Genomic DNA, 26525 nt, shown 5'->3' on the forward strand with positions numbered 1-26525 from the left:
CGTTAATGTTGAAAAATTCTTATGAATGTATCGTATGTAGTATGAAAAGAGTTGAAACTTTATGTTTGATTATTTTAGACATAATGGTGATTTTTACTGACTTTGTCTTTCTAAAATCCGGTTAACACCTGGGAAAAACTGATCGTGAACGTTTGCTTTTTATGAGGTTACATTGTATCACAGTATGTACAATTGTAGAAGCATCCGGTTTGACTCGTTCTTTTTCGACTTAACGTAATTTTGGGCAAAGAATTCTGCCTGGAGGGATCTCTACTTTATTTTAAACAAAATACGTGTCCTTATAGAAGTATTTGTTTCTGGTATCAATCCAGACTATATATTTAATTAATACCTCCATGGTCATTATTATATTCTATTGTGTTTGAATTGCCCTTGAATTGGATCAATTTATATTGCGCAAGTGTACCACAAAGTGGCCTGTGACTGGCTATTGCTAGCTACTCGAACGCCACAGTCGGCGGGGCGGAGCCTGTAGGTAGGCTGTGGACAAACGAGGCAGTATTGCGAAGGAGGGCGCCAAATAGGAAGTCCATTAGAAATGATTTCAATATCAAGCCTCCAAACGAAATTGGCGGTACTTTTACTTTTAAAGTGTAAATGACTCGAACCCGTTGACGAATCGCTGTCACGCCGAAATGGAACTACAACACCAACACGTTTGGCCCTCGACGAAGGCGGAAAGTAAGTGAGCTGGCGTGTGGCGTTTGTCAGCCTTGTTAGCTTGGCCGGGAGTCATGGCAGAGCCTGCGGTCTAGTTTGGTCAACAAAAAGTCATTCGTTAGGAGACAAATTCGAGACGATATAACCATTTTTTGACAACACAAGATGTATTCGTTCTAGCCGGGTTATGGTAAGTCAACGCTAACCCGGTGGCCGTTTCACGTGAAGGGTCAGGTTGCCTTGTCAACACGCACCAGTATTTGACGTCAATACACGTCGACGTGTCTTTATTGTTGTTATTATTATTACAGCCCCCCCCCCCATTGGATTTTGTCAATTAGACCCAAAACACATGTATCTTACCAATATACTTTACTGCATAGTCTTGGGTGGGTAAGCATTTATCAGTAGTCAGTGTGCAGTCAGGGCCAGCAAGGCCTTTTCTGCTGGCTGAAACACTGACCAACATTTACAACTTAAATTCTAATATTTGTTTTGAAATTGTATTCATTTATTCCCATGTTCTCCTCGTGCATGGGTTTTCTCCGCTTTCTTCCCACATTCCAAGACTCTAAATTATCCAAACTGTAGGTATGAAGAGTGTATCCTGCCTCTTGTTCAAACTCAGCTGGGATAGGCTCCAGCATACATCCACACCCTAATGAGGACAATCGGCATAGAAAATGGATGGATGGTTACTGCCCCTCACAGTGTCTGTCAAGAAAAGTTCTGCCTGGTCAAGGCCCAGGTACCAAATGCATCAGCCACCACTGTGATACATAAAGTGCACCTCTGCTGCGAGAACTGTCTCAAAAAATGCTTTGTTTTGTTTGATGCTATAGAATGGTATTGATTTAGCAAAATGTTAATCCTGCGGTTGCAGTAGTGTCGAAGTGTACATCTGAGATCACAATGGTAAACATTATATTCAACTGCTTGAATCCAATTTTTCTTCAGACATGGATCCAGACAGAGTGACCATATGGCCACGTATGGAGCCCTTCCTCCTGGGTGCCCTTCAGGTAATGTTCAAAAGGCTTGGCCATCTCCTGGAATATAGTTTTAAAGCGTGGTGTGGTGTCTGGTTATAGGTGGCACCCACCTCCAAACTCAGCCTGCACTACCTCCGCAAGATGGCCACCTATGTGCGGAGCCGCGACGGATGCTTCCCCTCCCTGGGCTGGCCCATGTGGAGGCACATCGCATGCGGAAAGCTGCAGCTTCCAGAAGACCTGGCATGGCTCTACTTTGAGACCTTTGACCTTTTCACCAGCAGCTCACCTCAAGAGCGGTTGGAGAGAGTCGACTGTCTTTCACAGTGTTCTAATAAAAGTGAACTGGAACAGCAGAGGAATAAGGTATACAAATGGTTTTTGATCATATTATTTTCAAAGGAATATCTGCTGATTTCACATTTGAATCTTTGCTCTCCAGATGTCTGTGGACACGCTGCAGTTCCTTCTCTTCCTTCACATTCAGCAGCTGAACCATGTGTCTTTGCGTAGCTCTCTGATTGGTGAAGAGTGGCCCAGCCATCGAACACGCTCCTTGTCTTCATCAGACAGAGAGGCCAAGACTAGCTCCCAGAACAAGGTAATTCTCCTCTCCGAACAATAAGCATAATATTAAATTCACGCATTAAGTACACCTATCACAGTCGACCGGCATCCAATACAAGAGCTGTAACAGGAATTCTACGGAACCTTCATAGATCACAGCCTGTTATCTTTGTTGTCAAGACTGATGCGTTATCATTACAAAATTAAGGAAAGTGATTTTTAAAATACTATCACAATTGAAAGAACCTCCAGCACATACCTCCACCGAGGTCAAATTAGCATCCATTGACTTTTGTCAGTGAAGTCATTCATTCCGCCTCTCCACAAAGTATCATGGAAGTTAGTAGTACATTCTTAGAGGTACATTAAGTATCTGTATCTACACCACTAATGTATCTACACCACTAACTACAACACAACTATGTAACGATCGCGCCCTCCTATAGAGGTAAAGAGGCTACAACGCAAACAAGGAGGTCGCGGGGGGAGCTGTAAGAAAAAAAGGAAACACTGTCGAAAATGCTTGGTTTCCACCACCACGGCAGTTTAATTACTCCAAAACAAACCCTGCATATCATCCCCTCCCAACCTAACTAACTAACTAAACCTCCAACCCGCCAACAAAGACAACCATGAAACACCAAATTAATCCCGAACGTTTACCCCCCACCCCGAAAGTGTCCCAAAGTTCCCTGAAGAGTCAGTGCTTGTCCTCAAGACAGAGGTGAAAGCTGCAGTTCCACTCACGGACATGCATCCACCTGTCAGTCCAATCCCTGGGTCCGGAACCTTGCCCAAAGTCCAACAGCTCAAGCCGAGAGGGAAAAGGAAATCCCATCAGGTGCCGCTTGACAGAGTTGGTCCTTGTGGCTCGAACGCCGGCTCTCAGCATCCCCTCAGTGTGTGACGTTACAAATTTTCTCTTTCTCCAACCACCCCGGTGCGCTGGATGAGCTTCCTTAAATACACGCCCTCTACAGGCGTGTCTTCTCACCGCAGTAGCTCTTTGCAGATGATGAGGATGCATGATTAGAATAACACACGTATATATAGCATGTATGTAACTCCTGTACCTGTTCCCCTGTACATAGATTATGACAGCAGTTTTCTTACAGCTGAGTCTAATATAGTGACGCACTTGTGGACCCCACTACCTCTGCTGATGGACTTCTGTGGCCGTTACAACTATTGCTTATGATGTCACTCTTAGAACTGGGACGACCAGGCCCACTTGTCATTCGTGCAGAACCACCTCGCTGAGCTTCTGGAGCTGCTGGTGGAGCCCGACCAGCTGTCAGAGTCTGGCCTGGCCCTGCGTGACTGTCAGGTACATGCACCACCATCCGCATTGTATTAGCTTATAGCACTTAAGCACTGACTGACCTGTGCCATTTGGTTTCTTAGATATCCCTAGAGGCCTTGCGCAGTTTGGGCCTGCTCCTGGAGGGCTTACCCCACCCAGGCATGCCTGTCCAGCCTGTCCACAGGCTGCTAAGCAAAGGTCCGCTCCAGGTGCAAGCGGGCTACAGTGTACTGAACAACTCATTCCCTTTGCACCAGCTGCTCTCCTGTCTCCAGCAGAACCTCACTCTCAATCCTTTTGGTATAAAGGCCTGTCTGCGCTCTGGGAAGAAACTAGCCTGGGCCCAACAAGGTATGCTAAATCTTTCACAGTACTCCGATCTCTTCTTTGGGTGAACTTTGTCTTCCATTCTTCCATTTGTGTCTAGTCGAGGGCACCATGAAGCGAGCCAAGATAGCCCGAAACACTCACATGGCTCCAGCTGGCAGTAAGATGGTGCTCATGTCTCAGGTCTACAAGCAGACCCTCGCCAAGACCTCTGACAAGCTGACAGGGGCTAACATTAAAATCCATCGATGCTCTGATGCCTTCATCTACCTCCTCTCTCCTCTCAGGTAAGGTCAAAGATCAGACTGCATGCTTGAAGGACTTGACAATTTGCAGATATAAACCAAATATGTTATATGTAATCAGGTTTGGATCAACAATCAAACAATCTGGATCTGATCAAAATCCTATGTACATACATATAGGTTCACACAATTATTGCTGTCAAATTTCATTGATAAATCGTGGCGTTTCCTGGCGGCTTTTGACTTCATACAATAAGTAAGCACAACAAATTTTTTTTGTTGGTTGTGTATTCTCCAGGTCAGTCAGTGTGGACAAATGCAGGGACTGCACGGTGGTTCTGGGCCCCGTGGAGACCAGCGTCCATGTGCACTGCTGCCAGAATGTGCGTGTGGTGTGCGTGGCGGGGAGGATCGCTATTGGTGCATCATCACGCTGCACGGTCCATGCCCTGACGCCCACCCGCCCTCTTCTACTGCCTGGGAATGCCGACATCACCCTGGGCCCCTACCACACCTTCTACCCCACCTTAGAGGACCACATGGGTATCGTGGGGCTGGCGGTGGTCCCCAACTTGTGGGACCAGCCGCTGCTGCTGGGGACCGATGGCCTTGTCAAAGATCTGGCCGCTAACCCCGATCAGGCCTGCTACCGCCTCCTGCCCCCTGAGGAGTTCCATATGCTGGTGGTGCCTTTCCAGATGAAGGGAGACACATTTGAGGTGCCAGGGGAGTTGCCACCACGCTACCAGGCAGCGCTCTATGAGAAGAAGAAGAGAATACAAAGATGGCAGAAGACTGTAATGGAGGCCCGGCTCAACAAGTGGGTGATGTATATGAAAATTTGAATCAGGGGGTGCTTGATAGCTTAAGGGGTAGTTTGTATATTTTTACATGAAGTTGTACATCCCCATCAGCACTGTCATCCATCAATGGTCATCCTAAAGGTGCCCAAGAGTAAAAATAAGAACAAGATGATGATGGAATTAAGGTAATAGGGTCCCATAGTTGGGGAGTACACTATACTGCATTCAATTATTTTTACTCCTATGTTATAAAGGCACAAATGTGTGATTCTTGATTAAACTGTGCTAGTACCAGGTGTAGCGCATGGGTTTAACCAAATTGAACATTTAATTTATGCTGAATTTGGCAGCCTAACTCACCACTGCTCTCTCAGCCAATAGGAAAAAGTCATACCCTAGACATGACCACAAGGATTATGATACATGTTTATTTCTAAACACTAAAGCACTATTCTGGATCAACTACTGCAACTACCGTGGTGTTTGGATGTAGCTTGGATGCCAACACTCAATAAAAATGTGCGCTCATGCCGTGTGTGCGGTGCCATTAGCTTGAGGGACTCTGCACTCAACATGACCCTGACCACAACATCAATAAGTGAAAATGAAATTCCTGGAGTCACCTTTTTATCCACCTCTGCACCAAAAATGTTATTACCAGATTACCTACTGCTTTAACACATGCATGTTCTGTCTGTAGGGAGCAGAAGTGCAAGTTCCAGGAGCTGGTGGAGGCCAAGTTCCATGAGTGGCTCCTGGAGACGGGCCAAAGGCAAGAACTGGACAGCCTTATACCACCCCCTCTCCAGTTCTACGGCGGTGCCCCCCGGGGAGACGAGCTGCCAGTTAATGTTGCAGCGTATATTACAAGTAAAGGGGCGGTGGGGCAATCGCCGATGGCTTGTTGAACTCAAAAGGGGCCAGTAGCACTTCACGACACCTTACACCTCACTTCTATTTATTTAAATGAAGAGTAACGAGTCATTGACATGTTATAGGGAACTATTATTATGGTAATCAGGTTGAACTTATTGTAAAGTACGGGTCCATTAGGGTGAAGACTCTATGCTGTCTTCTGTATGAAAATAGACTGAAGTACAGTAGGGTGAGCATTTAACTACTAGAACTATGATTTCTAGCACTGGGTAGGGCATCTGACATCAATGTTAATCCGCTTCTTGGCAGAAGTCACCACTGATCTGTTTATTTTGTTTGACTCCACGATGAGAAGGAAAGTTTAACATTTTGTACCAAACCGAAAAAAAGTATATTTTTCCTGTAAAAGTGAATGTTTATTGTAATTATCCATACATCCCAGCCGCATACCGAAAACTGATTGATTTGCACTTCATATACATACTCCGAATGTAGTTTGTGAAGGCCATTTTGGCTTCCTGTTAGCACACGTCTGTTTGTCATGGTACATCACAGTGACTTCAAACAATGGATTATGAGGTTATATATGTATTGGAGAAATGCCTGTAGAAATGAATGTAGCACAGCTGTCTCCCGTGCAGCTTTTAGCTCGATTATTCATTCATTCAGCTCGATTATATTTGCTAATAAAACAAAGATGATAATATTCACTAAAAATGCCCATTTTCTTAATCCCATTAAAAAATGTTAAGTTTTTTTTAAAAAAGTATATGGATATATAGTAATACACTGACTGGATATTTTATTTACATAATGAAGTTTTTGATACTAGACTGTCGTTATTTTAATGACCTATCGAGTATACACACCTCCCAAAACCGTGTATTGTTACCTCGTGTGTTAGATGTACCGCATGAAATGTCCTGTAAGTTTGTTCAAGTGACACTGGAAGTGTATCCGTACCTTTTTAAAAGGAAAAAAAGATGGCGCCTAGAGCAGTGTCAAAGCAGTAGCATAAATAAGTCCTGACTTGGCAGGACCTCCCTCGCCAGGTGGGGGTTATGCCGGTGGAGCTGGCATGTGCGATACGAGGGGGGGAGAGGGCTGGGTTCGCTGGACGCAGCCAACATAGACGTGGGGTCATTGGACGCTTATCATGGCCCGGCCATTATGCCGTAATCCTTCCTCGCTTTTCTGGAAAAACTGAATAGCACTAGAATCACTGACTCAATTTTTGGATCTCATTTTCATGACAAAGCGATTGTTCCCCTGTTTGCCTTCCAAATGTGGCGAGGCAGGGCTATAAAAGGGACCACCCAGGTTCCCAGCGCAACATCGAGACCTCAGGGGCAAAGAAGCAACACCATCACCTTTGCATCAACACCAAGGCTGCGCCGCACATTGTCTTCAAGATGGGCAGGGTGAGTGGATACACCTTAAGGCATTTAGGTCTGGTTTCTTGACTGGGTCTTTTGGTTGTAACCTTTTTCAGTACACGTGTAATTCTTCACTTTACAAACCAGTTTGCAGAGTCCCTTATGAACAGCCAATAGGAAATATGTAAGCCCAGATGCAATGGGTAGCGTAGTGGTTCACAAATCTGGCTGCTGCCAGTTGAGGTGATTGTAGTAATCCTGGTGATTCAGGGTTTAGACTCTATTACGGTCATTCTTGATTGCACAGGTCAGTGTAACTAATCACATAGCTGACTTTTGAGAAGCTAGCATGGGAATGATTTCCAGTCGATTTCTCGATCTGTTTTAATTGCCCAAAGTCTGCTGGAATAGGCTCCAGCATCTATAGCAAGGGTGCCATAGACAATATGGATAGGTTGAGACGGTTCCAAAGGTTCAGGACAGTTCTCTGGTTCTACCATATCTTACTTATTGTGTGGAAATATGGGGTAATAACTATAAAAGCAATCTTCACCCGCTAAATGTACTGCAAAAAAGGGTACTAAGCATAATGCATAATGCCACCTACAGAGAACATACTAACTCCTTATTTCTGAAATCACAAATACTTAAACTTGCTGATATAGTTAATCTTCAAACAGCTAAAATAATGCATAAGGCTAAAAATAACCAATTACCTAAAAATGTCATCCAATACTTCTCTACAAGAGAAGAGAAATATGATCTCAGGGAAGAACTACATTTGAAACACTTATATGCTAGGACTACGTTAAAAATCCATAGCATTTCAGTATGTGGAATCAAACTATGGAATGGATTGAGTAAGACCTTCAAACAATGCACAATGATGAGCCAATTCAAGAAACAATACAAGCAGTTCATGTTTGCTAAATACAAGGATGAAGAGTCTTGAACCAGTCATGATGTGCTATACATGTATGTGATAAAAAAAACCTTAAAATATATTAGGAAAGCAGGAAGTGAACAAATGTAACTGATTGTTTACTGATTGTAAAAGTACCAGGTGGATGGGTAGGATTTAATAAGCTTTGCTTCTTCCTACTCCTTTTGGACATGTGGAACTGTGAACTGATAATGTGATGCATTCAATTGTAATCTGATGCATGTTCAAATGAAATAAAACCATTCCCATTACCAAAGGGCCCAGAATTCCTGGTGGTGGCACTGCTCATTTACAGTAAAAGTGCCACAAAAAATAGATGGCTTTGACAGACCATTTTTCTGCATACCACGATAAAACTTTTTGACAACCTTCAACAATTTGTCCTGATATCTTACCATTATATATTCTGTCCTGCAGATCGTCTTCTACGAGGACAAGAACTTCCAGGGCCGCCGCTACGAGTGCGACAGCGACTGCTCAGACTTTCACACCTACCTGAGCCGCTGCAACTCCATCCGAGTGGAGAGCGGCGCCTGGGTGGTGTACGAGAGGCCCAACTATATGGGCTACCAGTACGTCCTCACCCGGGGTGAGTACCCTGAGTACCAGCGCTGGATGGGCCTCAACGATCGCCTCAGCTCCTGCAAGATGATCCACTTTGTGAGTTGCTTTATTTTCTTCCTACGTTAAAGACCACCCACATGAGAGCTTTGGTGATGGCACCATTTATATGGTGCTGACAACTGACACTAGGGTCAGTCTCTTGGGTCCATCCAGCTGACCCACTGCTTGCAGGCACGTTCAATCAAAACAATCAATCTACTTTCATGTGTTCTTTGAAACAAATAAACCCAGCATCCAACATTAATTGATTTGGTAGCGAGTCACAAAGCTAACAAACTGGAAGACAGACATAGTCAATGTTTACACTCAATACTTATCAGCAATATTTTTAGAGATCAGACTTCCCGTCTTATAGACCACAGGTCCCCGACCACTAGGCCACAGCCTTGTACGGGTTGGTGGGCGGCGCCAAAGTCGGAAAACAAAACTATTCTGTGATTTGGGGACCACTTGATTATCGACGAAACAATAGCATTGATGATTAGTTCAAACTGTTACTGGTAATGTTTGTTGCCATTCAATTGGTCCTGTCCTTCACGGTCTTTGCAGATGAGATTTCTTGAACTTTCCTGTTTGTTTGGAGAATAGTTTTGAGTGATTCTTTCATGTATTTACCATATGTGAAGGCTTCCCCCTCTACAATCGCTCGTGCAGCCACATTAGCAGCTGTAGTTGTTTGCTCTGCTCAACCTTCTGTAGTACATTAGAGGCCAAATCACTCTTACTGCCATCTGCAGTTTTTATTTTCAGAAAAAGCCGAGTGCTTGTTTTAAAAACATTTTTTTGTAAATTTTGTGAATAAATAACACGGATAAGCCAGCGTCATTGGCAGTGAAGGCATACAAATATTTCCATTCAGAATTAAGTCATTTGTTTCATTTTGGGGATGTATTTATTGTTATGGGTGGTTTATGGTGGGGGGCAGCACACTCAAGACTGCTTTTTTGTGTCTCACTGCACACACTGGCACTCCTCCCCCTTTCCTTGCTCATCCAATCAGCAGCCCGAACGCAGTCTAGATGCATTCACGGAAATTCGGTGAGTTGGATATTTCAAACTTTTTGAAAATGCACATTTCCTTCACTTCAGACAAATGCCAAGCTTGCTGCAAGGCGACTGAAGAGCCGCAGGCTTCCGCCCCCTGGTAAAGAGGAGTTTTAAAAGTCAGCAGGACACTCCTGTCAAATAGCGGCTTGTTGGTACACGACGGTACACTTCTGCCCTAGTTTTTAAAACCAAATCAATCATGTCAAATAGATCTTTACCTGCCATTTTGCCAGTTGTATTTAAAACCATAGTGCGTTCCAACTGAATACATGATCTTTGATTGTGGCTCCAGTTTTTCAGCATCTTTGACTAGCCTTTGGGCAGTATGACATCAAACCAAAAGAGCACTTCAGTCTCAGAATGTTGTATTTTTGCAGTGTCTTTTATAACGGTAGGCTTTCAATGTCTTATCCTTTCCAGACTAGCGGGACGCTCTACAAGATGCAGCTGTATGAGAAGGCTGACTTTGGGGGCAAAGCCTTTGAAGCCACGGAGGACTGTCCTTCGCTCCTGGAGAAGTTCCGCTGGAGGGAGGTGAACTCGTGCAAGGTCTTCGACGGCTGGTGGGTCTTCTACGAGCACCCCAACTACCGTGGGCGCCAGTACTTCCTGGAGAAGGGCGAGTACCGCAAGCCAGGTGACTGGGGGGCAGCCAGCGCCGCAGTCCAGTCCTTCAGGCGCTTCACAGAATGAGAACCAAAACCAGGCTATGATCTAGGACAGGGCAAAAAAACATGTCTTTGGGACTGGGAACTGAGGTCAACAAAATAAAATATCCTGTCCAGAAAGCAAATCAAGATGTTTTGCGACTGAAGTTTGTTTAAAAACTGAGGGAGCAGATGCTTTTGCAACATACAAATGTGACTTCTGTGAACACATCTGCAAGTTAACAGCAGTAACTAACAGATTATATAATATAAGTCACTTTGAAATAGCTACACACTACCTTAAAGCAGGCTGAAGGTCCACAGTGACCAGTTGAGGGTTAAAATGTGTCCCAAAGGAAAAACAGTTTCCTCCTCCACCAATGAGCAGCAGTTCAACATTCTTTTGGTCTGTCAGCTCCGAGCAGAAGGAGTGCAACATCAGGGGCCAGGGCACTGAGCTCTAAGGACAGCAGAGAACACTTCTAGGTTCCCTTAAAGCCATGACTGTTTTTTAAACCACGTTGAACTGACCGTATTGAGACGGAAGTCCACACTGCAGCGTGTGTCGAGGTTAATCATGGACACTCCTGGCACGTCGTCAGGATACAGCCAAACTCCTCCCACCACAATCAGGTGCTTGCCGATCACGTGCGCAGAATGTGAATACCTAAAAGTACATTTCAAATAAGAATCACAGCAAAAAGGCACATATACAGTAGCTAAAAAAAACCTAACATTAATAATATTAAAAGGAACATTTCCTATATATTAATATCTTTATAATTGCCATACTTTTGTTTTAGCTTCTACAATGAAATATTCTTGTAAAGAAAAAACTAGGAGACTGCTGGCAGGATTAAGTACTGCAGTCCATTTTAAATGACAGAATTTGAAACAATTTCCATTGTAGAGTGCAACCTCCGTTAGCGGCTGCATTAGTCATCGTTTTTTTGGTTATCAAACATTTTTGCCTCAAATTTCGAGGCAAAGGCATTCTTGGCTGAGAGAGGCTGTAGCGTCTTTTTAGACTTAAAATGTGATTTCGTGTGATGAACCCACCTGGGACAAGGAGGGGGCTGTATGTCTATCATCTCCCAGCAAAAGCCTCTCTCATTGGGTTTCAGCACTACTGTGTCCCCCAGAGGCTGTCCTCTTCTTCCCAGTCCCCCGAAGATCAGCACCCCTCCCTGGTAGGGACACGCAGAATGGGAATGGCGATCATCCGGTGCTGTGCCCTCTACTGGCAACTGAAACAAACACATATTGAATATTATTGTAAAAATTGTAAATTTGGAACAGCCTGCTAGAGGCAGCAATACTCCAGAGTACTCAGAACATTCATTCCTTCATTTTCTACCGCTTATCCTCATGAGGGTCGCGGCGGTGCTGGAGCCCATCCCAGCCGCCTTCGGCTGAGAGGCGGGGCACACCCCGGACCGGTCGCCAGCCAATCACAGGGCACATACAGACATACAGCACACTCACATTCATACCTATGGACAATTTGGAGTGGCCAATTAACCTAGCATGTTTTTGGAATGTGGGAGGAAACCGGAGTACTCTGAGAAAACCCACGCATGCACGGGGAGAACATGCCAACTCCAGAGATGTGGAATTGAACCCTCGTCTCCTAGCTGTGAGGTATGCGCGCTAACCACTCGACTACCGCGCCACCCTCAAGACTACAAAAAATAAAAAGAAGCCATCTGTTAGCTTACATGCTAACTATTACGGTGGCCAGTTCCTGCCCGCAATTTTGTGTTAAGCCTTGTATGACACATTTAATAAACTCAAATAAACATAAACATATTCGCCACAATCCCACCAGTTCAGCCTCCAATTAGAATTTAGTTTTGCTCCGTAAATGAAGGTGACCAAACATCCCGTCCTGGGCGGAATTTGGGAACTGTGCTGTATGTGACATAATGCTTGAGAGGCTGCTGTGTGGGCAGTTTTCTGAATTAGTGTTGACCATGGAGTTAATTCTCCGACACTTGTCTTGTAACACTGGGGGCGCCATGCACGACGGCCGTTGAAATTCCCAAGTTCATGCGACTATATGGGTTATATTCCCAATTGGCTGTTTCCTGTACTGTATATAAATATAATATGACCGTTGACACACCATAGTATAATCTTTAAAAGTCTTCCAGGAAATCGTGCAGACATCATGTATCAGACTCACCTCCATCCAATGCTGCTGATCAACATCCAGAAAGTAGCCACCACCCAAAACAGCTTCACACTCATTTTTCCCACCAAAGACAAAGAGCAATTTTTTTCCTGTAGAAAAAAATACCCAATTAGGCTTTTAGCAAGATATAATTTTAATATGAAAGTGAATAATTTGTATACCATTATGAGAGAGCAGAGTAGCAGTATGTCTCCACCGTAGTGGCGGATGATCCCCTGTGCAGACCATCTGCTCCTCATGAAGTGATCCACCATGATGGGTGACGTTGACAAGGCCTCCGATCGGGCTGAGAGGAGAGGATCGGCCGCCGTATATGACAGCACCTCCCCCGGGAGTGGAGGTAACAGTATGGTACAAGCGAACACCCAAATGTGACGAAGGTTTTACAGTGACACTTTCAGTCCAGCTTTCAGGGCCTTTGAGCAAGAGTCGACTTGGAGCGCCTCTGCCACTTCGGCATGAGCCGCCAGTGAGGAGGATGTGTCCGTCATCGAGACAGGTGGACGCCGAGCCGAGACCCTCCACACAGGCTGTCAGCGTCTTCACTGGGAGGTAAATTGGGCTCCAAGATGGGCTTTTTAGGAGCACTGAGGGTACATTTTACAGTGTGAGTGGCAAATGCATTGTGGATAATGTATTTTTACACATGTATAAATAAGTACCTGGAGGATGGATGAGCAAGGACTGTGCTGTGAGAGAACCTCGAGATGCTGTGAGGATGAAGTAGTGAGAACATTTCTGGTGCCACTCCTGACCAAATGATATAAAAAGCAAAAAATCATCAATGCTACATCTAAAAATTAGAAGTTCCAATTAATGCCTCTATTTAATTCAACACAGTCTCCTCGTTATCAACAGCTGTGGCTGGAGGCATTTTCTTTAATATAATTTCCATAGTGGCAATAGCTGTATTTCTGGTATAATGAATGGTCAGCATCAACCATGGCATGCGTTTTAACATGTTGGTATGGCTATTCAGCTCTTCTCATGTGTTACACTTGTCCTTCTGTTTTTTTATTTTTGTTTGTTTGTTTGTTTGTTTTTTTACAATGACCGCATCAGGACACAGTGGTGTGAAAAGGTGTTTGCCCTTTTCCTTTTTTTTTAATTTATTTGTATTTTTATTTGATTTATTTTTCATGTTTGTCACACTTAAATGTTTCACATGATCAAAAATAATAAATATTAGCCAATGACAATGAAAGTGACCAAAAATGCAGTTTTTAATGAAACATTTTATTATTAAAGGAAGGAAAAAAAATCTAAATCTACTTGGACCTGTGTGAAAAAGGGATTTATTGCCCCCCCCTCGTTAAAAAATAACTGAGATTGTGATCTATGAGTCTGGGAAATGTCATAAAACATTTTCTAAAGCTTTGAGCCAACCAAAATTACCCCAAAAGCACAGTGACAACTCATCTAAGTGGTCACAAAAGACCCCACAACAACATCCAAAGAACTGCAGGCCTCAATTGCTTCAGTTCAGGTCATTGTTTATGACGCCACCATTAGACAGACACTGGACAAAAATAGCCTGCATGGCAGAGTTCTAAGACCAAAACCACTGCTGAACAACATCATTAAGGTTTTTCTCAATTTAAAATTTTAAAAACATCTTGATGATCCCCAAGACCTTTGGGAAAATCGAAAATGAACGTCATACCAACAGTAAAATATAGTGGTGGTAGTGTAATGGTCTAGGTCCGTTTTACTGCTTCAGGATCTGGACGACTCACTGTGATAAATGGAACCATGAATTCTGCCGTCTACCAAAACCTCCTGAAGGAGAATATCCGGCCATCTGTTTGTGACCTCAAACTGAAACGAACTTGGGTTCTGCAGCAGTTTTCAGTGCTAAAATGACATTTAAGGCCGCATTGTTCACTGCTGCTACTTTTATTTCATGATTTAAACTGACCTCATACTCGTCAAAAGGCTCCAGTCTCTCCACTCGGAGTCTCTCATCATCTGGGATCAACCTGATGAAGAAGTCATTCATGTCCACGCACACACACTGCTCCCATCCCTGAAAAAAAAAAACATCCATTGAAACACGCACATTTGCAAGTTCACGGCTCTGCAACTTCAAGGATTTGTGGTCAAACAGTTACTCTTTTTACTATTTTTTCTGAAATTAAAATGAAATATGTGATAATAAAAGTAAAATGTACAGCATACACCTGTATTTACCACTGTTAACCTAGATAAGTTAAAAACACACAGAGGTGCCCTAACTTTTTCACACTACTGTATATTATATATAGTATACTTTTAGTATAGTTTATATATACAGTATGAGTCATGCTCCGGGGCGGCACGGCGATCGAGTGGTTGGCGCGCAGACCTCACAGCTAGGAGACCAGGGTTCAATTCCACCCTCGGCCATCTCTGTGTGGAGTTTGCATGTTCTCCCCGTGCATGCGTGGGTTTTCTCCGGGTACTCCGGTTTCCTCCCACATTCCAAAAACATGCTAGGTTAATTGGTGACTCCAAATTGTCCATAGGTATGAATGTGAGTGTGAATGGTTGTTTGTCTATATGTGCCCTGTGATTGGCTGGCGACCAGTCCAGGGTGTACCCCGCCTCTCGCCCAAAGACAGCTGGGATAGGCTCCAGCACCCCGTGAGGAAAAGCGGTAAAAAATGAATGAATGAATGAGTCATGCTGCATCACACTGACCTTGTCCAGGAACCTTTGCCTTTGTGCATCAGTGTCCGGGTATTCTCTAAGCGCATGCAGAGTGGAATTAAGTTTGACGAAATGTTCCTGCATGATGCGACCAAACGGATCTTGAGGATGGATCTGCTCGTACATCACAAAGAGGGAGTGGGGCAGTAGTCTCGCTGCCCAAGCGATGATATCATCAGACCTGGACAGACGCCATGCATGTAGAAGTGAATATGAACATTACTGTACATGTCAATACAACTGCACCTCATAAAATAGAAACACATCAGAAGTTTCAAAAACTCACTGCTGTGTTTCCATGTAGGTGAGGACCACTTCGGAAAGAATGAGCGTGGGGGTAGCCTGATCCAGTCCCACCATCGTCAAAGCATCTTCAACAAGGGAGGCATGTCGCACATCCACCCCTAACAGGAAGTACTGACTACTAGACATATACACAGGCCCTACACAGACACACACACTCACATATAATGTACATACAGCATAATATATGCAATGTGAACTAACCTGTAGGACAATGTTCATACTGCGGGTCTAACATTGCTGCCAGAGCCTCGTTGGACCTGATCAGAGCTGCCTTACGCCGGGTGACGTCAGGGAAATCCACCTCGAACACAACGGTCCTTTCAAGCGCTGTGGCGTTGGCACACTGGCGAAAATACAACGAGTCGAATCCGGCGCCCAGAGACAAAATCTACAAAAAACAAGTAATGGTAATGGAAGTCGTTATTTGTCGATATAAGAATAATTAATAAGTCATAGGTAACTTGCCTGTCTCTTGGCACAATGTTGCGTGACCTGCAGGAAGGTCTGCACACAGTGGTCCACGGCTCTCCAGCGCACATAGTAGCCCCTAAGTATGGAATGCATATGTAATATTTTTGGAATTATTTACTAAAAACTCATGACTACAATATTATGTGGTATTTAAAATTAAATACACAGAAATAAACATTGAAAGGCAAAATATATATAAATATCTTGGCGGCACGGCGGTCGAGTGGTTAGCGCGCAGACCTCACAGCTAGGAGACTAGGTTCGATTCCACCCTCGGCCATCTCTGTGTGGAGTTTGCATGTTCTCCCTGTGCATGTGTGGGTTTTCTCCGGGTACTCCGGTTTCCTCCCACATTCCAAAAACATGCTAGGTTAATTGGCGACTCCAAATTGTCCATAGGTATGAATGTGAGTGTGAATGGTTGTTTGTCTATATGTGCCCTGTGATTGGCTGGCGACCAGTCCAGGGTGTACCCTGCCTCTTGCCCAAAGACAGCTGGGATAGGCTCCAGCACCCCCTTGTGAGGAAAAGCGGTAGAAAATGAATGAATGAATGAATGAATGTATTTCCATCCATCCATTTTCTGTGCTGCTTAGCTGTGACGGTATGCTGGAGCTTATCTCAGTTGTCTTTGTGCAAGAGGCGGGGTACACAGTCAGTTTCCAAAGGATTTATTATTAATGTATTTAAATCTATGTCTACCGCCCCCCATACAAATCATATGCAGTACTTAAAAAAACAACATACATTTTACTGCTAAAAAATAAGTTACTTTTCCCATGCATGTTGTACATAGTATTCCAAGCATGTCATCACTTCACCTTATTACACCAATGCTGTCCACTCATGTCAAATAAATGCCATGTGAATGTGTTGTGTTCCACAACAAGGAGACCTTTGTGCTGACCTGTTAATGAGTGGAGCTCTTCTCGCCACTTTGCACACAAAATGCTGAAGGAAGGGATCGTGGAAGTAGCCTTGAGCTGCAGCAGATACTTTACTCAGCACACTGCTGTCATTAGTGCCCTGCACCTGTGGACAACAACATTGGCGACAATCACACCTGAATTCATTTAGTCTCTCCAATTGACGATATAAACTTACCGCCGTGTCCGCACCCCTTTGCTTCTTCCTGTTAGTCATGACTTGGGTACGCTCACATATTAGTTTAAATAAAAAGGTTACGTACACATAGTGTTTCACAATTCTATTTTACCAAGTTGTGTCGTCCATGTGGAACCATCGTTTACCCGTTTGCCATTGAAACTGCCCCACAGCGCCCCCAAGCGGCCTGGAGAATGCCACAGTGGTTTCACAGCAATAAAGTCACATTCAACTGCACACTGCTTGCCCTTTGCTTATTTGTTTCTCTTCCTTGGTCTAATTCAGTTGAGATTGTTGTGTAATATACATTATAATGATATCAATTGTTAATTTGTTTACCTCAAGACCGTAACATAGGTAACATAGGGTCAACCTACCGAGCCTGACAATGCGGCAGCCAGTGCGCATGCGTGTGTATGCCAACAGGAAGCGTTTTGCTGTCAACCAGCTGATGAAGCGACATTATTGTCAGGGGAAGCTGACGTTCTTTAGGGTAAGAGTTTCTTTTGGCATTTAAACTGTTTCTGTCATTTGTCAGTAATTGTCAATTTGTTGTTAGTGACGCGTCTAAAAATGTGAGCTTGGGTTTAGCGTTCAGCTTTAGCTGTCGTTCAACCTGTGGTCATAACGGTGTCATGCTAGCGGCACACAAACACACAATAAGATGGCTACCGGAATAAACACAGAAGCTAATACAATGGTGGACTTCGACATCACAAAAGTTCCTGTTTTATGGTACAATGCTGCAGTGATAGAGTGGGGAGGAGGAGACAGCTTGTTCCGAATGGAACCCATCAATTGGGTCCCATACAAATCAGTTGCATTGCAAAGGTACCATGCTTGATGCTGAAGTCAGTGTGTTTTGCTGCAGTACCCACCTCACCAAGACCAGACAGGGTATCACCAGGCAGCCTTGAGGACACAGCTGGAGGCAGAGCCAAGTGACCAGCAGCATCCCAGAGTCACTGTGTCCATCAGTGGGACAGCACCCTTGCACGGGTTGCTATGAGCTCCAGAGGAAGTGGTGCTGGCCGCTCCAACGGCACGCCACCACAGACCAAGATCTGTCAGTTTAAACTGGTGCTGTTGGGCGACATGGCCGTGGGCAAATCCAGCCTGGTGCTGCGCTTTGTCAAGGGACAGTTTGACGAATTTCAGGAGACGACCATCGGAGGTGAGGAGGATTGAAGGAGGGAAGTGAACCAGGGGAATTTGCTAACATGTCATTTGTTTGCCCAGCTGCTTTCCTGGCCCAGTCGGTATGCTTAGACGACACCACGGTCAAGTTCGAGATCTGGGACACTGCGGGACAGGAACGCTACCACAGCCTGGCACCCATGTACTACAGAGGGGCTCAAGCTGCAATCGTGGTCTTTGACATCACCAAGCCGGTAGGCAATAAAATTATGAAATACTCCATTGACAAAAGAACCTCTCAAGCCAATTTCAAAACGATTTTTGAAGTAATGGAAATATGAATAATCCATTCCGGGGTCTAACACTGGCATTTGTAATATTCATAACAATTGTACAAGTGTAAAAATCCATTGTACTCAGGAGACCTTTGAGAGGGCCAAGGCCTGGGTGAAAGAGCTGCAGAGGCAGGCCAGTCCCAACATTGTCATCGCTTTGGCAGGAAACAAGGCTGATCTGTCAGAGAAGAGACTAGTGGAGTATGAGGTCAGTAGCCCCCGTTAAGATTAATATTAAGATTAAGATATGCCTTTATTCGTCCCTCAGTGGGGAAATTTGCATTGCACAGCAGCAAGAGTACAGAAACAGTTAAGCAGTACAAAAATACACAATATAGAAAAATAAACAATATAAACAACCCAAGTATTAACAAAATCAACAGTTTTTCCCAGAGTTATATACAATACAGTATGTAGATAATATGAAACGAGATGAGATATATGACCAGTCTATACACTGAGATCTTGTTAGAGAGTTAATATGAGACATTATTGAAATACTTCACATAGAACTTAGTATATTGCATTTAGAGCCCTTAATATTGCACATGGAGGTTGATCAGATATTGCACAGTGAATGGGGTCTGGAGTAACTATACTGAGTATAAGAACAAAGTATTGCACAAATGTACATAGTGGTGTAGAAGTCTATTGGGAGCAGCGCTGGTTGTATAGCCTGACATCTGCAGAAAGGTCAGTAGCCCCTGTTAAGAAAACCAAGTATGGCTCCTTTGTTTTTCTCTTTCTTTTTACAATGTTTGACATTTATGATTCTTGTCATTGTGTCTTTGCGCGTCGAAGGAAGCGCAGACATACGCCGACGACACTGGCCTGCTCTTTATGGAAACCTCGGCCAAGACCGCCATGAACGTCAACGAGCTCTTCCTGGCTATTGGTGAGTTTTTCCACAATCTTGATGAAATTCATGAAAATGTCCCAACTTTGCCCAAAGTGTCAATATTTAAGACCGCCTTAATGCTCTTGGGCTTGAAGTTCACAAGACTCTAGCTTGTCTCTTGAATCCTTTCATGCCTCCATGACAACGCTATGGAGGTAGTAGACCTTAATGACCTTGTGCTCCTCCGCCTTCCATTTGAAAATGCCCCACAGATGCTCAATAGGTTTTACATCTGCAGCCATGCTTGGCTAGTCCATCACCTTTACCCTAGTAGTGGCCATCTTGGAGGTGTGGTTACATTCATATTGGAATGCTGCCCTGCGGCTCATCATGCTGTGCTTCACTATGTCCCGACACATGTTGGCATTCATGTTCCCCTCAATGAACCGTGCGTCCATGACACTTCCACCACCATGCTTGATGCTTCCAAAGACTGAACCAAATAAGTTGATCTTGGTCTCATCACATCACAGGATATGGGTACAGTAGTCCATGCCCTTAGTCTGAATATTTAGCAAACTGTTAGTAGGCTTTTCTGTATATATAAACACACACATATAGTATATAATAATTCATTTTATTAATAGGCCCCTTTCTGGGCACTGAAGGATATCGTACAAACAAGAAATAGAAAAAGTCATTTGATATCGCAAATGTGAGCTAAAATAAGTAGTTGATCTAAAAAGTGAATGCAATGTTTGGAATAAGTGTGCTTTGAGTCTAGTGAGGGTAAACAAGTCAAGTCCTCTGCCCCCCATGGTAGACAGGTGAGAAGAGGGGGTAGTGAGATACAGGGGAGGAATTATCATGTAGTTTTTTATCACTGTTAAGTTGTAAAAAAAAAAATGGATGAGATTCAGTGCTTGGGTTCAGCAAGGCAGTCAGAGAGGGAGGGAGGAAGGTGGCAGAGTGGTATTGGGTTTTAGTGTAGATGTAGACCTGGATGTCATCCATGGAGAAGTGAAAATGACTGCTAAGCGGTAGTGTCGATGACAAGCAGGGACACCAAGATACAACCTTGGGGCACACTTAAGAAAATGGGGGGACAGATGGGATTTGGATCATCTGAGTTGAACTGCCGGGGAGACATGATGGGAACCAGTGGAGGGGCGGAGGCTGATGCCAATATTCTGCAGTCTGTTAAGGAGGACACTGTGGGAAAGGCAACAGACAGCCCTAGGGGAATTGGGATAGTGAGAAGTAGGGATGCTCCGATCAATCGGCCACTGATCAGTATCAGACGATTGGCATATGCAGATAAATGGCTTTCAATGCTGATCCGATCACAAAAGCTGATCCCCTGTGGCCAATAATATTGCAGCTGGCAGCGATCCATACATGTTGTCTTGCCCTAAATAACGTCTTATCACACACATGCCATGAAAACTATCTTGCAGGGAGAGGAGGGTTGGGGTAGCACATTAAAAAGGTTAGTCCAACAGGGGATTTTTGTCAGGGCCGGTTCTAGACACGGGGTTTGCCAAGTGCTCTCTTACTCACCCAGACGTCCATCTGGCGCTCCACCAATGTACTCTCACATCCAAAGTTTCCTTATAGAAGGCATCTCATCCTTTAACTTTCACCAGTGATAAAGTCAAATATTCATTTTCTACCGCTTATCCTTAAGGGTTGTGAGGGTGCTGGAGCCTATCCCAGCTGTCTTAGGGCGAGAGGCGGGGTACACCCTGGACTGGTCGCCACATATAGACAAACAACCATTCACACTCACATTCATACCTATGGACAGTTTGGAGTCACCAATTAACGTAGCATGTTTTTGGAATGTGGGAGGAAACCGGAGTACCCGGAGAAAACCCACGCATGCACGGAGAGAACATGCAAACTCCACACAGAGATGGATGGTGAAATTGGGTGAAATTTGGGTGTGAGGGTGAAATTGAACCCTGGTCTCCTAGCTGTGAGGTCTGCACGCTCACCACTCGTCCGCCGTGCCGCCCTAAGTCAAATATGTTTTGGTCTAAAGAAGACTGGAATTAGCTGCCAGGGAGTCATTTTCAAAAGTACTGTTTCGGTACTATTGAAGGACCGGAATTGCATATACCGTATCATTGTACTGTAACTATTGTATTAAAATAGACAAATGGAAATAAAATACAAAAAGATGTATTTCTGTGTTTTATAGTAGGCAACACAAGTTGTAAGTTTTTTGTTTTTTTTTAATCCATGCGTTTTATAATGGATGGAAAAAAGTTATCACTTATATGTGATATTTTTGGTGATATTATATGTGATATTTTTGGTATTTTTGCATGCAGGTTAAATTACTATTGAAACAAGGCACCTCCTTGATTTGCATAATCCTTGAACTCTTGCTCTAATATTTTCCAGCCAAAAAGATGCCAAAAACAGACACCCAGAACCCAACACATGCGGCACGACATCGGGGAGTCAATCTCCAGGACCCGGACGCCCACTCTACCAGAGCCTGCTGCGGTGGGAACTAGACCACCTTCCCCTTACCTTCCCCCCCCCTTTCCCTCCCATGTGACCTCCATTACCATCCACAACCACGGCAGTCATCCTAAAGCATCCTATCTCCCTCAGCCAGCTTCTATTCTTCATCAGTGAATCAAGCAGTTGTCAAGGAGGAGAAAGAGGACGTTAAGCTGTTAACTGAGGAATAATACAGCGAAGGACACTAATTGTGAATATTCAGCCTTGCATCATTTCAGCTCGAGCCCTATCTGATTGCCTAAAAATACTACAAAGCAACCAAGGAAGAAATATGAGGAAATGTGTAAAATAAAAAGTTAAATGTGTTACAGCCTGGCTGGCCTTCTTGATCCTACTTTGTTTGCTCAAGATGATACAGTACAACACTTTGCACCTGCGTACTCCCTACATAACTTAAGTGTGAGACATTTTCTTTACACTACACTATGACAAATGTAATATATTGCAACCTAATTTGATGAAAATTTTAAATGGAATGTCCCATGTTCAATTTAAATTGTTAACTTGCCGTGAATTCACAGGCTGTCCCTCAAAACACTCAACAAATGTAGTCACACACTCAGAAAACATTTGTAAAGGTTTGCCTTTTAAAGATGTTAATGTATTTTAAATAAAGTGAAAATTAAAAAAAAAATGAAAGTGGAGATTTGTTTTTTTCAGAATGAGCAAATAACCCCCCCCAAAAATAAAAATCCTGTCTTTTAAAATTGAACATTTTTAAACATAAATGTAAAATGTTTAATACGCCTGTGCTCATCAAAACAATATGAAATACAACAAGGAATTAAGAGATTGTATAAAGCTAAATCATTATTTTTTCCCCCTTTTGGCAAAAAAAAAAATTTAAAAATACAACCAATGATCATCCCTGCTGTCTTGAAAAATCACATTTACCAAAAAACTACAAGGAACTCAAATCCTGTTTCTAAAAATAGTATATAAAATATATTTTAAAAGAGGAAAAATAATTTGTCCTCTATGTTAAAAATGCAGAAGAAATGCATAAATAGAAAAATAAAGGAAGATATCTAATCATCATTACACTCGTCTTCCACTGTGGCGTAGATGATTTGATTCCTGCGTTTGATGCGTGGCATCGTGGTGACACTTCCATTACCCCCAGCCTCGACGCTGGTCCGTTTGGGGGCGCGTGTACCTGCAGGATCTGCCTCCTCGCCCTCTTTGTCCAACTCTAGCCCAGAGTTGGACTGGGTGGTTGTAGGTGTGGAGTGGCAGGGGGGTGATAGGTCCATGAGGGGAGACATAGGAATGGGGGAAGCCTCCAATTTGGGCGGGGGCAGAACCATGCGGGGCGTGTGGGTAACATCCCCGCCGGGGGGTTTTGGATCAGAGTCGCTATCAAGCTCTTCCTCCCATTCGTCCTCTATGGTGATCTCATCTGGATTAAACGAGCTTGACAGGCCTGAGGTGTCCGTCGGGTACTCGCTGGGCTCATCATCATCTTCCAGAGAATCATCTTCCTCCTCTCCACCCTGAGTCCCCTTTGTGTCGTCGCTTTGCCCCACCTGGGTGTAGATGTCCGTGAGACCTAAGGTGGAGCACAGCACTGTGGTCTGGGGGTTGGTGTTGTAGCTGGGGGCGGAGTGGTGCTGTGGGTTTCCGGGGTCATAAGCGGACACGGTATGACTAAAGTTGTCTGGGATGGCGAGCTCGCCGCTGAGCTCCTCCATCACCTTCATCATTGCTTCTTCTGAAATGCTAAAGTCCCACCTGATGGACACCAAGGCGGGTGGTTAAAACTTTATCAGTACTCGTCAACATTGGATACACCTGCGCAATCTACAGCTCTTCTATAGGATCAAATCCCAGTCGTGGCCCAAGTTTGTGACCAAAGATAAAATTCTACGCATTTCCAGCGTTTCCTTGGTGTTACCAAGTTTAGACATTTTTGCAGAAGATGGCGCAGGTCTACCTAGTGACAAGGCATTGAAACGCACTTAGAATCAAGCTATGTGTGTGTACCGTTCATGCAGGCCGTTGTTCTCAGGGGGGTTCCAGGGATGATGAGTGGTCCTCTGCAGATGGTTGGTGGCTTTCAGAATAGCGAGCCACTCTGGGTCATATTCCAGACCCTCGGATGAAGTGTCCCTCTCTGGTATGTCCACAATCTACAAGGGAAGTGTGATTGCTTAGAGCTACCGCTTTTACATCCTCAATGTCCTTCAGCACGTGAACTTACCTGCAGGAACTGCCGATAGGGCAGACATTTATCCAGCGACAGGAATTTAGTGACGCGCGGCGTGGCGTTGGCTTTAGGCTAACGGTAATTTAGGACAGACAGCTCATGAAATCAAATCAAGTATTAAGAATAATAAAAGATTTAGATTAACCACCAGTCTCACCAGATGTTGCTTGAGGGCAGCAAATTTGACGTGAAGATGTGCCGAGAACCAGTAGCTGGGCTGGAGGTGGTCCAGAAGCTCGGCAGCTGCTGGACTGCCCAAAGAGTTGGACTCCACTTCTTGACGCAGAAACTTTTTCTTCCGTAGTAACTCCTCAGTGTGGCCGTGGTGGTAGATCCCACGGGGCCAGTCATGGCTCATGAAAATATCGACTGGCATGCGGATCTGGTGTGGATTTGGAGGAATTTTGTCAACTTTAATGCTGAATCAAACTTGCATTAAAGCCATGTGGAACAACATTGCATGTCAAGAAAAGCTGATTGTGATGTGTATTAAAATTAAAATAGTCATAGTCATAGTGTATAGTCATAATAGTCAATTCCACCTCAATTCCATCTCTGTGTGGAGTTTGCATGTTGCGTTTTCTCCGGGTACTCCGGTTTCCTCCCACATTCCAAAAACATGCTAGGTTAATTGGTGACTCCAAATTGTCCATAGGTATGAATGTGAGTGTGAATGGTTGTTTGTCTATATGTGCCCTGTGATTGGCTGGCCACCAGTCCAGGGTGTACCCCGCCTCTCGCCCCAAGACAGCTGGGATAGACTTCAGCATGCCCGCGACCCTCGTGAGGAAAAAGCAGTAGAAAATGAATGAATGAATGAATGAATAGTGTGGGTGTAGTTCAGGGCTGTGCATATTGTAACATATAGTGATATCTTTCCACGTACAATTCATGTGATTGTACATGTATACAGTAAGAACAAAAGGTATTATTCTACTACCTGCTTTAACTTGAACACCTCAATATTTCGGACGTGATAGACACTTCTCAGGGTTTCAGGGTTGTATGGAGGGAATTCATGGTGACCTTCAAGGACAAACACACCAATCAGTTCTTGTCTATGTATCCATTTGCTCAGTAAAGAAAAACTCACCTCTTCTGTAGTCATGTGATTTGAAGATGCCGGACATGCCTCCGATTCGGATCCCTTTGTAGCGGACAACGCCGGCATAACCTACAAACATCATGTCGCTCATCAAGAACGTGATGATAGATGTGATGAGAGAAGATGTATCCTCATAAGGTCCCTACCCAAATAATAAATATTGGGGGCCACCCAGCCACCGTAAGGCAGCTCCTGTAGGTGATTGGAGGCCTCGTGGTTACCTCCGATGAAGACGGTTAGAATTGGAGCCTTCTTCTCTCCAGAATAGTACCTCGAAAAAAAAAATACAGTCTTACTTTGGTGTTCTTTTTTTAAAGATGGAGGAATGTGTAAGAAGCACTCACTTATAAAAAGTCTGCATGGTTCTGTACTTGGCAGGCACCGCCATGCACTTGAGGTCGCCTTCATTCCTCACGGCCTGAAAGTCCCCACAGCAAAGCAGCAGATCGACCTTGAGGGCTTCCTTCTTCTCCAGGTAGGCGATGGTCTCGTAGATCTTGTCTAGCTCGCCATGGCAACAACCCTCCACTGCAATCTTCATACTGTTACTCTCTTGTCGCTCCCTTGGTAAATACTTTTTCTGGAATCTCTGCAGGCAGGGATGCGTTCATAAGATCTCTTTACAGTGTAACACATTTATTAGAACAGCAAATGTGAAGATAAATCTGTATAAATTATTACAAAATGAGGTGTGAATGAAGATGTTTTTGATTGTTATCATAATTTGGAAGTGCTATGATTTTTAGGTAATTCCGTGACTTCACTACATTCCCGTATTCCCCGAACAGTTGCGTGGCTACATAAAGAGTCCAACATCTCGTTTAATTTACTTTGGTTTGGCAGAGTGACGCATTAAAAAGAATGGAGAACAGCTCCACATAGTATGAATGCACGTCTTTTACACCCACGTTGCTGGAATGATTATTCTTTTATAAACCACAATCAACACAAAAGGGGCCAATTAAAAACTACTTACATAGACGAACGAAGGAACGTAGTCAACACCGATTCGCGTTTACACAGCATAAAATCCCCAATTCGTGATGCAAAACATGCCTGCAAACATTGTCAACGAAATTTCCCACCCTGCACACACAACCCAGTGCGCCTGCGCAATAGGTCAACAACAAGGCGCTGACTTTTTTGATCACCGGGCGTAGATTCGACGCTTATCA

The 26525-nt window shown here is 44.1% G+C and overlaps 5 protein-coding genes across 6 annotated transcripts in view; 3 read left to right on the plus strand and 2 right to left on the minus strand.

Annotated features, from left to right (window-relative positions):
* tbccd1 (TBCC domain containing 1) overlaps positions 1 to 6917 on the plus strand; it is a 61070-nt gene extending 54153 nt beyond the window's left edge. The window contains exons 1-9 of one of the 2 annotated variants that reach the window (XM_058083069.2): positions 452 to 702; positions 1639 to 1703; positions 1773 to 2039; positions 2116 to 2274; positions 3451 to 3567; positions 3645 to 3894; positions 3971 to 4157; positions 4414 to 4935; positions 5619 to 6917. In XM_058083069.2, coding sequence (XP_057939052.2) covers positions 657 to 702; positions 1639 to 1703; positions 1773 to 2039; positions 2116 to 2274; positions 3451 to 3567; positions 3645 to 3894; positions 3971 to 4157; positions 4414 to 4935; positions 5619 to 5826 — 1821 coding nt within the window. In that variant the 5' untranslated portion in view covers positions 452 to 656 and the 3' untranslated portion in view covers positions 5827 to 6917. Of the gene's footprint in view, positions 1 to 451; positions 703 to 1638; positions 1704 to 1772; positions 2040 to 2115; positions 2275 to 3450; positions 3568 to 3644; positions 3895 to 3970; positions 4158 to 4413; positions 4936 to 5618 lie in introns of those variants that run through there. The other variant, XM_058083072.2, reaches the window with a different exon arrangement.
* A 140-nt stretch (positions 6918 to 7057) lies between these two features.
* Positions 7058 to 10577, plus strand: crygs2 (crystallin, gamma S2). The gene is made up of 3 exons (XM_058083079.2): positions 7058 to 7215; positions 8531 to 8773; positions 10205 to 10577. Exons 1-3 carry the CDS (start codon positions 7207 to 7209, stop codon positions 10475 to 10477), a joined length of 525 nt encoding a protein of 174 aa, XP_057939062.1. The 5' UTR covers positions 7058 to 7206; the 3' UTR covers positions 10478 to 10577.
* A 149-nt stretch (positions 10578 to 10726) lies between these two features.
* On the minus strand, positions 10727 to 17339 carry lcmt2 (leucine carboxyl methyltransferase 2). Its single transcript, XM_058083068.2, has 13 exons — positions 17195 to 17339; positions 16998 to 17122; positions 16085 to 16166; positions 15821 to 16007; positions 15600 to 15756; positions 15305 to 15494; positions 14544 to 14651; positions 13288 to 13375; positions 12787 to 13212; positions 12617 to 12714; positions 11491 to 11678; positions 10963 to 11098; positions 10727 to 10891 (listed from the first exon to the last, which is right to left on the minus strand). The coding sequence occupies exons 1-13, from the start codon at positions 17231 to 17233 to the stop codon at positions 10727 to 10729; spliced, it is 1989 nt and encodes a 662-aa protein (XP_057939051.2). The 5' UTR covers positions 17234 to 17339.
* A 206-nt stretch (positions 17340 to 17545) lies between these two features.
* rab5b (RAB5B, member RAS oncogene family) lies at positions 17546 to 22344 on the plus strand. Its single transcript, XM_058083078.2, has 6 exons — positions 17546 to 17687; positions 18066 to 18368; positions 18434 to 18585; positions 18752 to 18874; positions 19468 to 19561; positions 21914 to 22344. The coding sequence occupies exons 2-6, from the start codon at positions 18200 to 18202 to the stop codon at positions 22027 to 22029; spliced, it is 654 nt and encodes a 217-aa protein (XP_057939061.1). The 5' UTR covers positions 17546 to 17687; positions 18066 to 18199; the 3' UTR covers positions 22030 to 22344.
* Positions 22057 to 26473, minus strand: dbr1 (debranching RNA lariats 1). Its single transcript, XM_058083076.2, has 9 exons — positions 26327 to 26473; positions 25695 to 25939; positions 25497 to 25621; positions 25339 to 25419; positions 25186 to 25271; positions 24403 to 24627; positions 24240 to 24317; positions 24023 to 24168; positions 22057 to 23770 (listed from the first exon to the last, which is right to left on the minus strand). The coding sequence occupies exons 2-9, from the start codon at positions 25889 to 25891 to the stop codon at positions 23068 to 23070; spliced, it is 1641 nt and encodes a 546-aa protein (XP_057939059.2). The 5' UTR covers positions 25892 to 25939; positions 26327 to 26473; the 3' UTR covers positions 22057 to 23067.
* Between the last annotated feature and the right edge of the window lie 52 nt (positions 26474 to 26525).

Source organism: Doryrhamphus excisus, linkage group LG12, assembly GCF_037039965.1.
Source record: "Doryrhamphus excisus strain RoL-2023G ecotype Guam linkage group LG12, RoL_Dexc_Guam_v1.1, whole genome shotgun sequence".
NCBI classification, from domain to species: Eukaryota; Metazoa; Chordata; class Actinopteri; order Syngnathiformes; family Syngnathidae; genus Doryrhamphus; species Doryrhamphus excisus.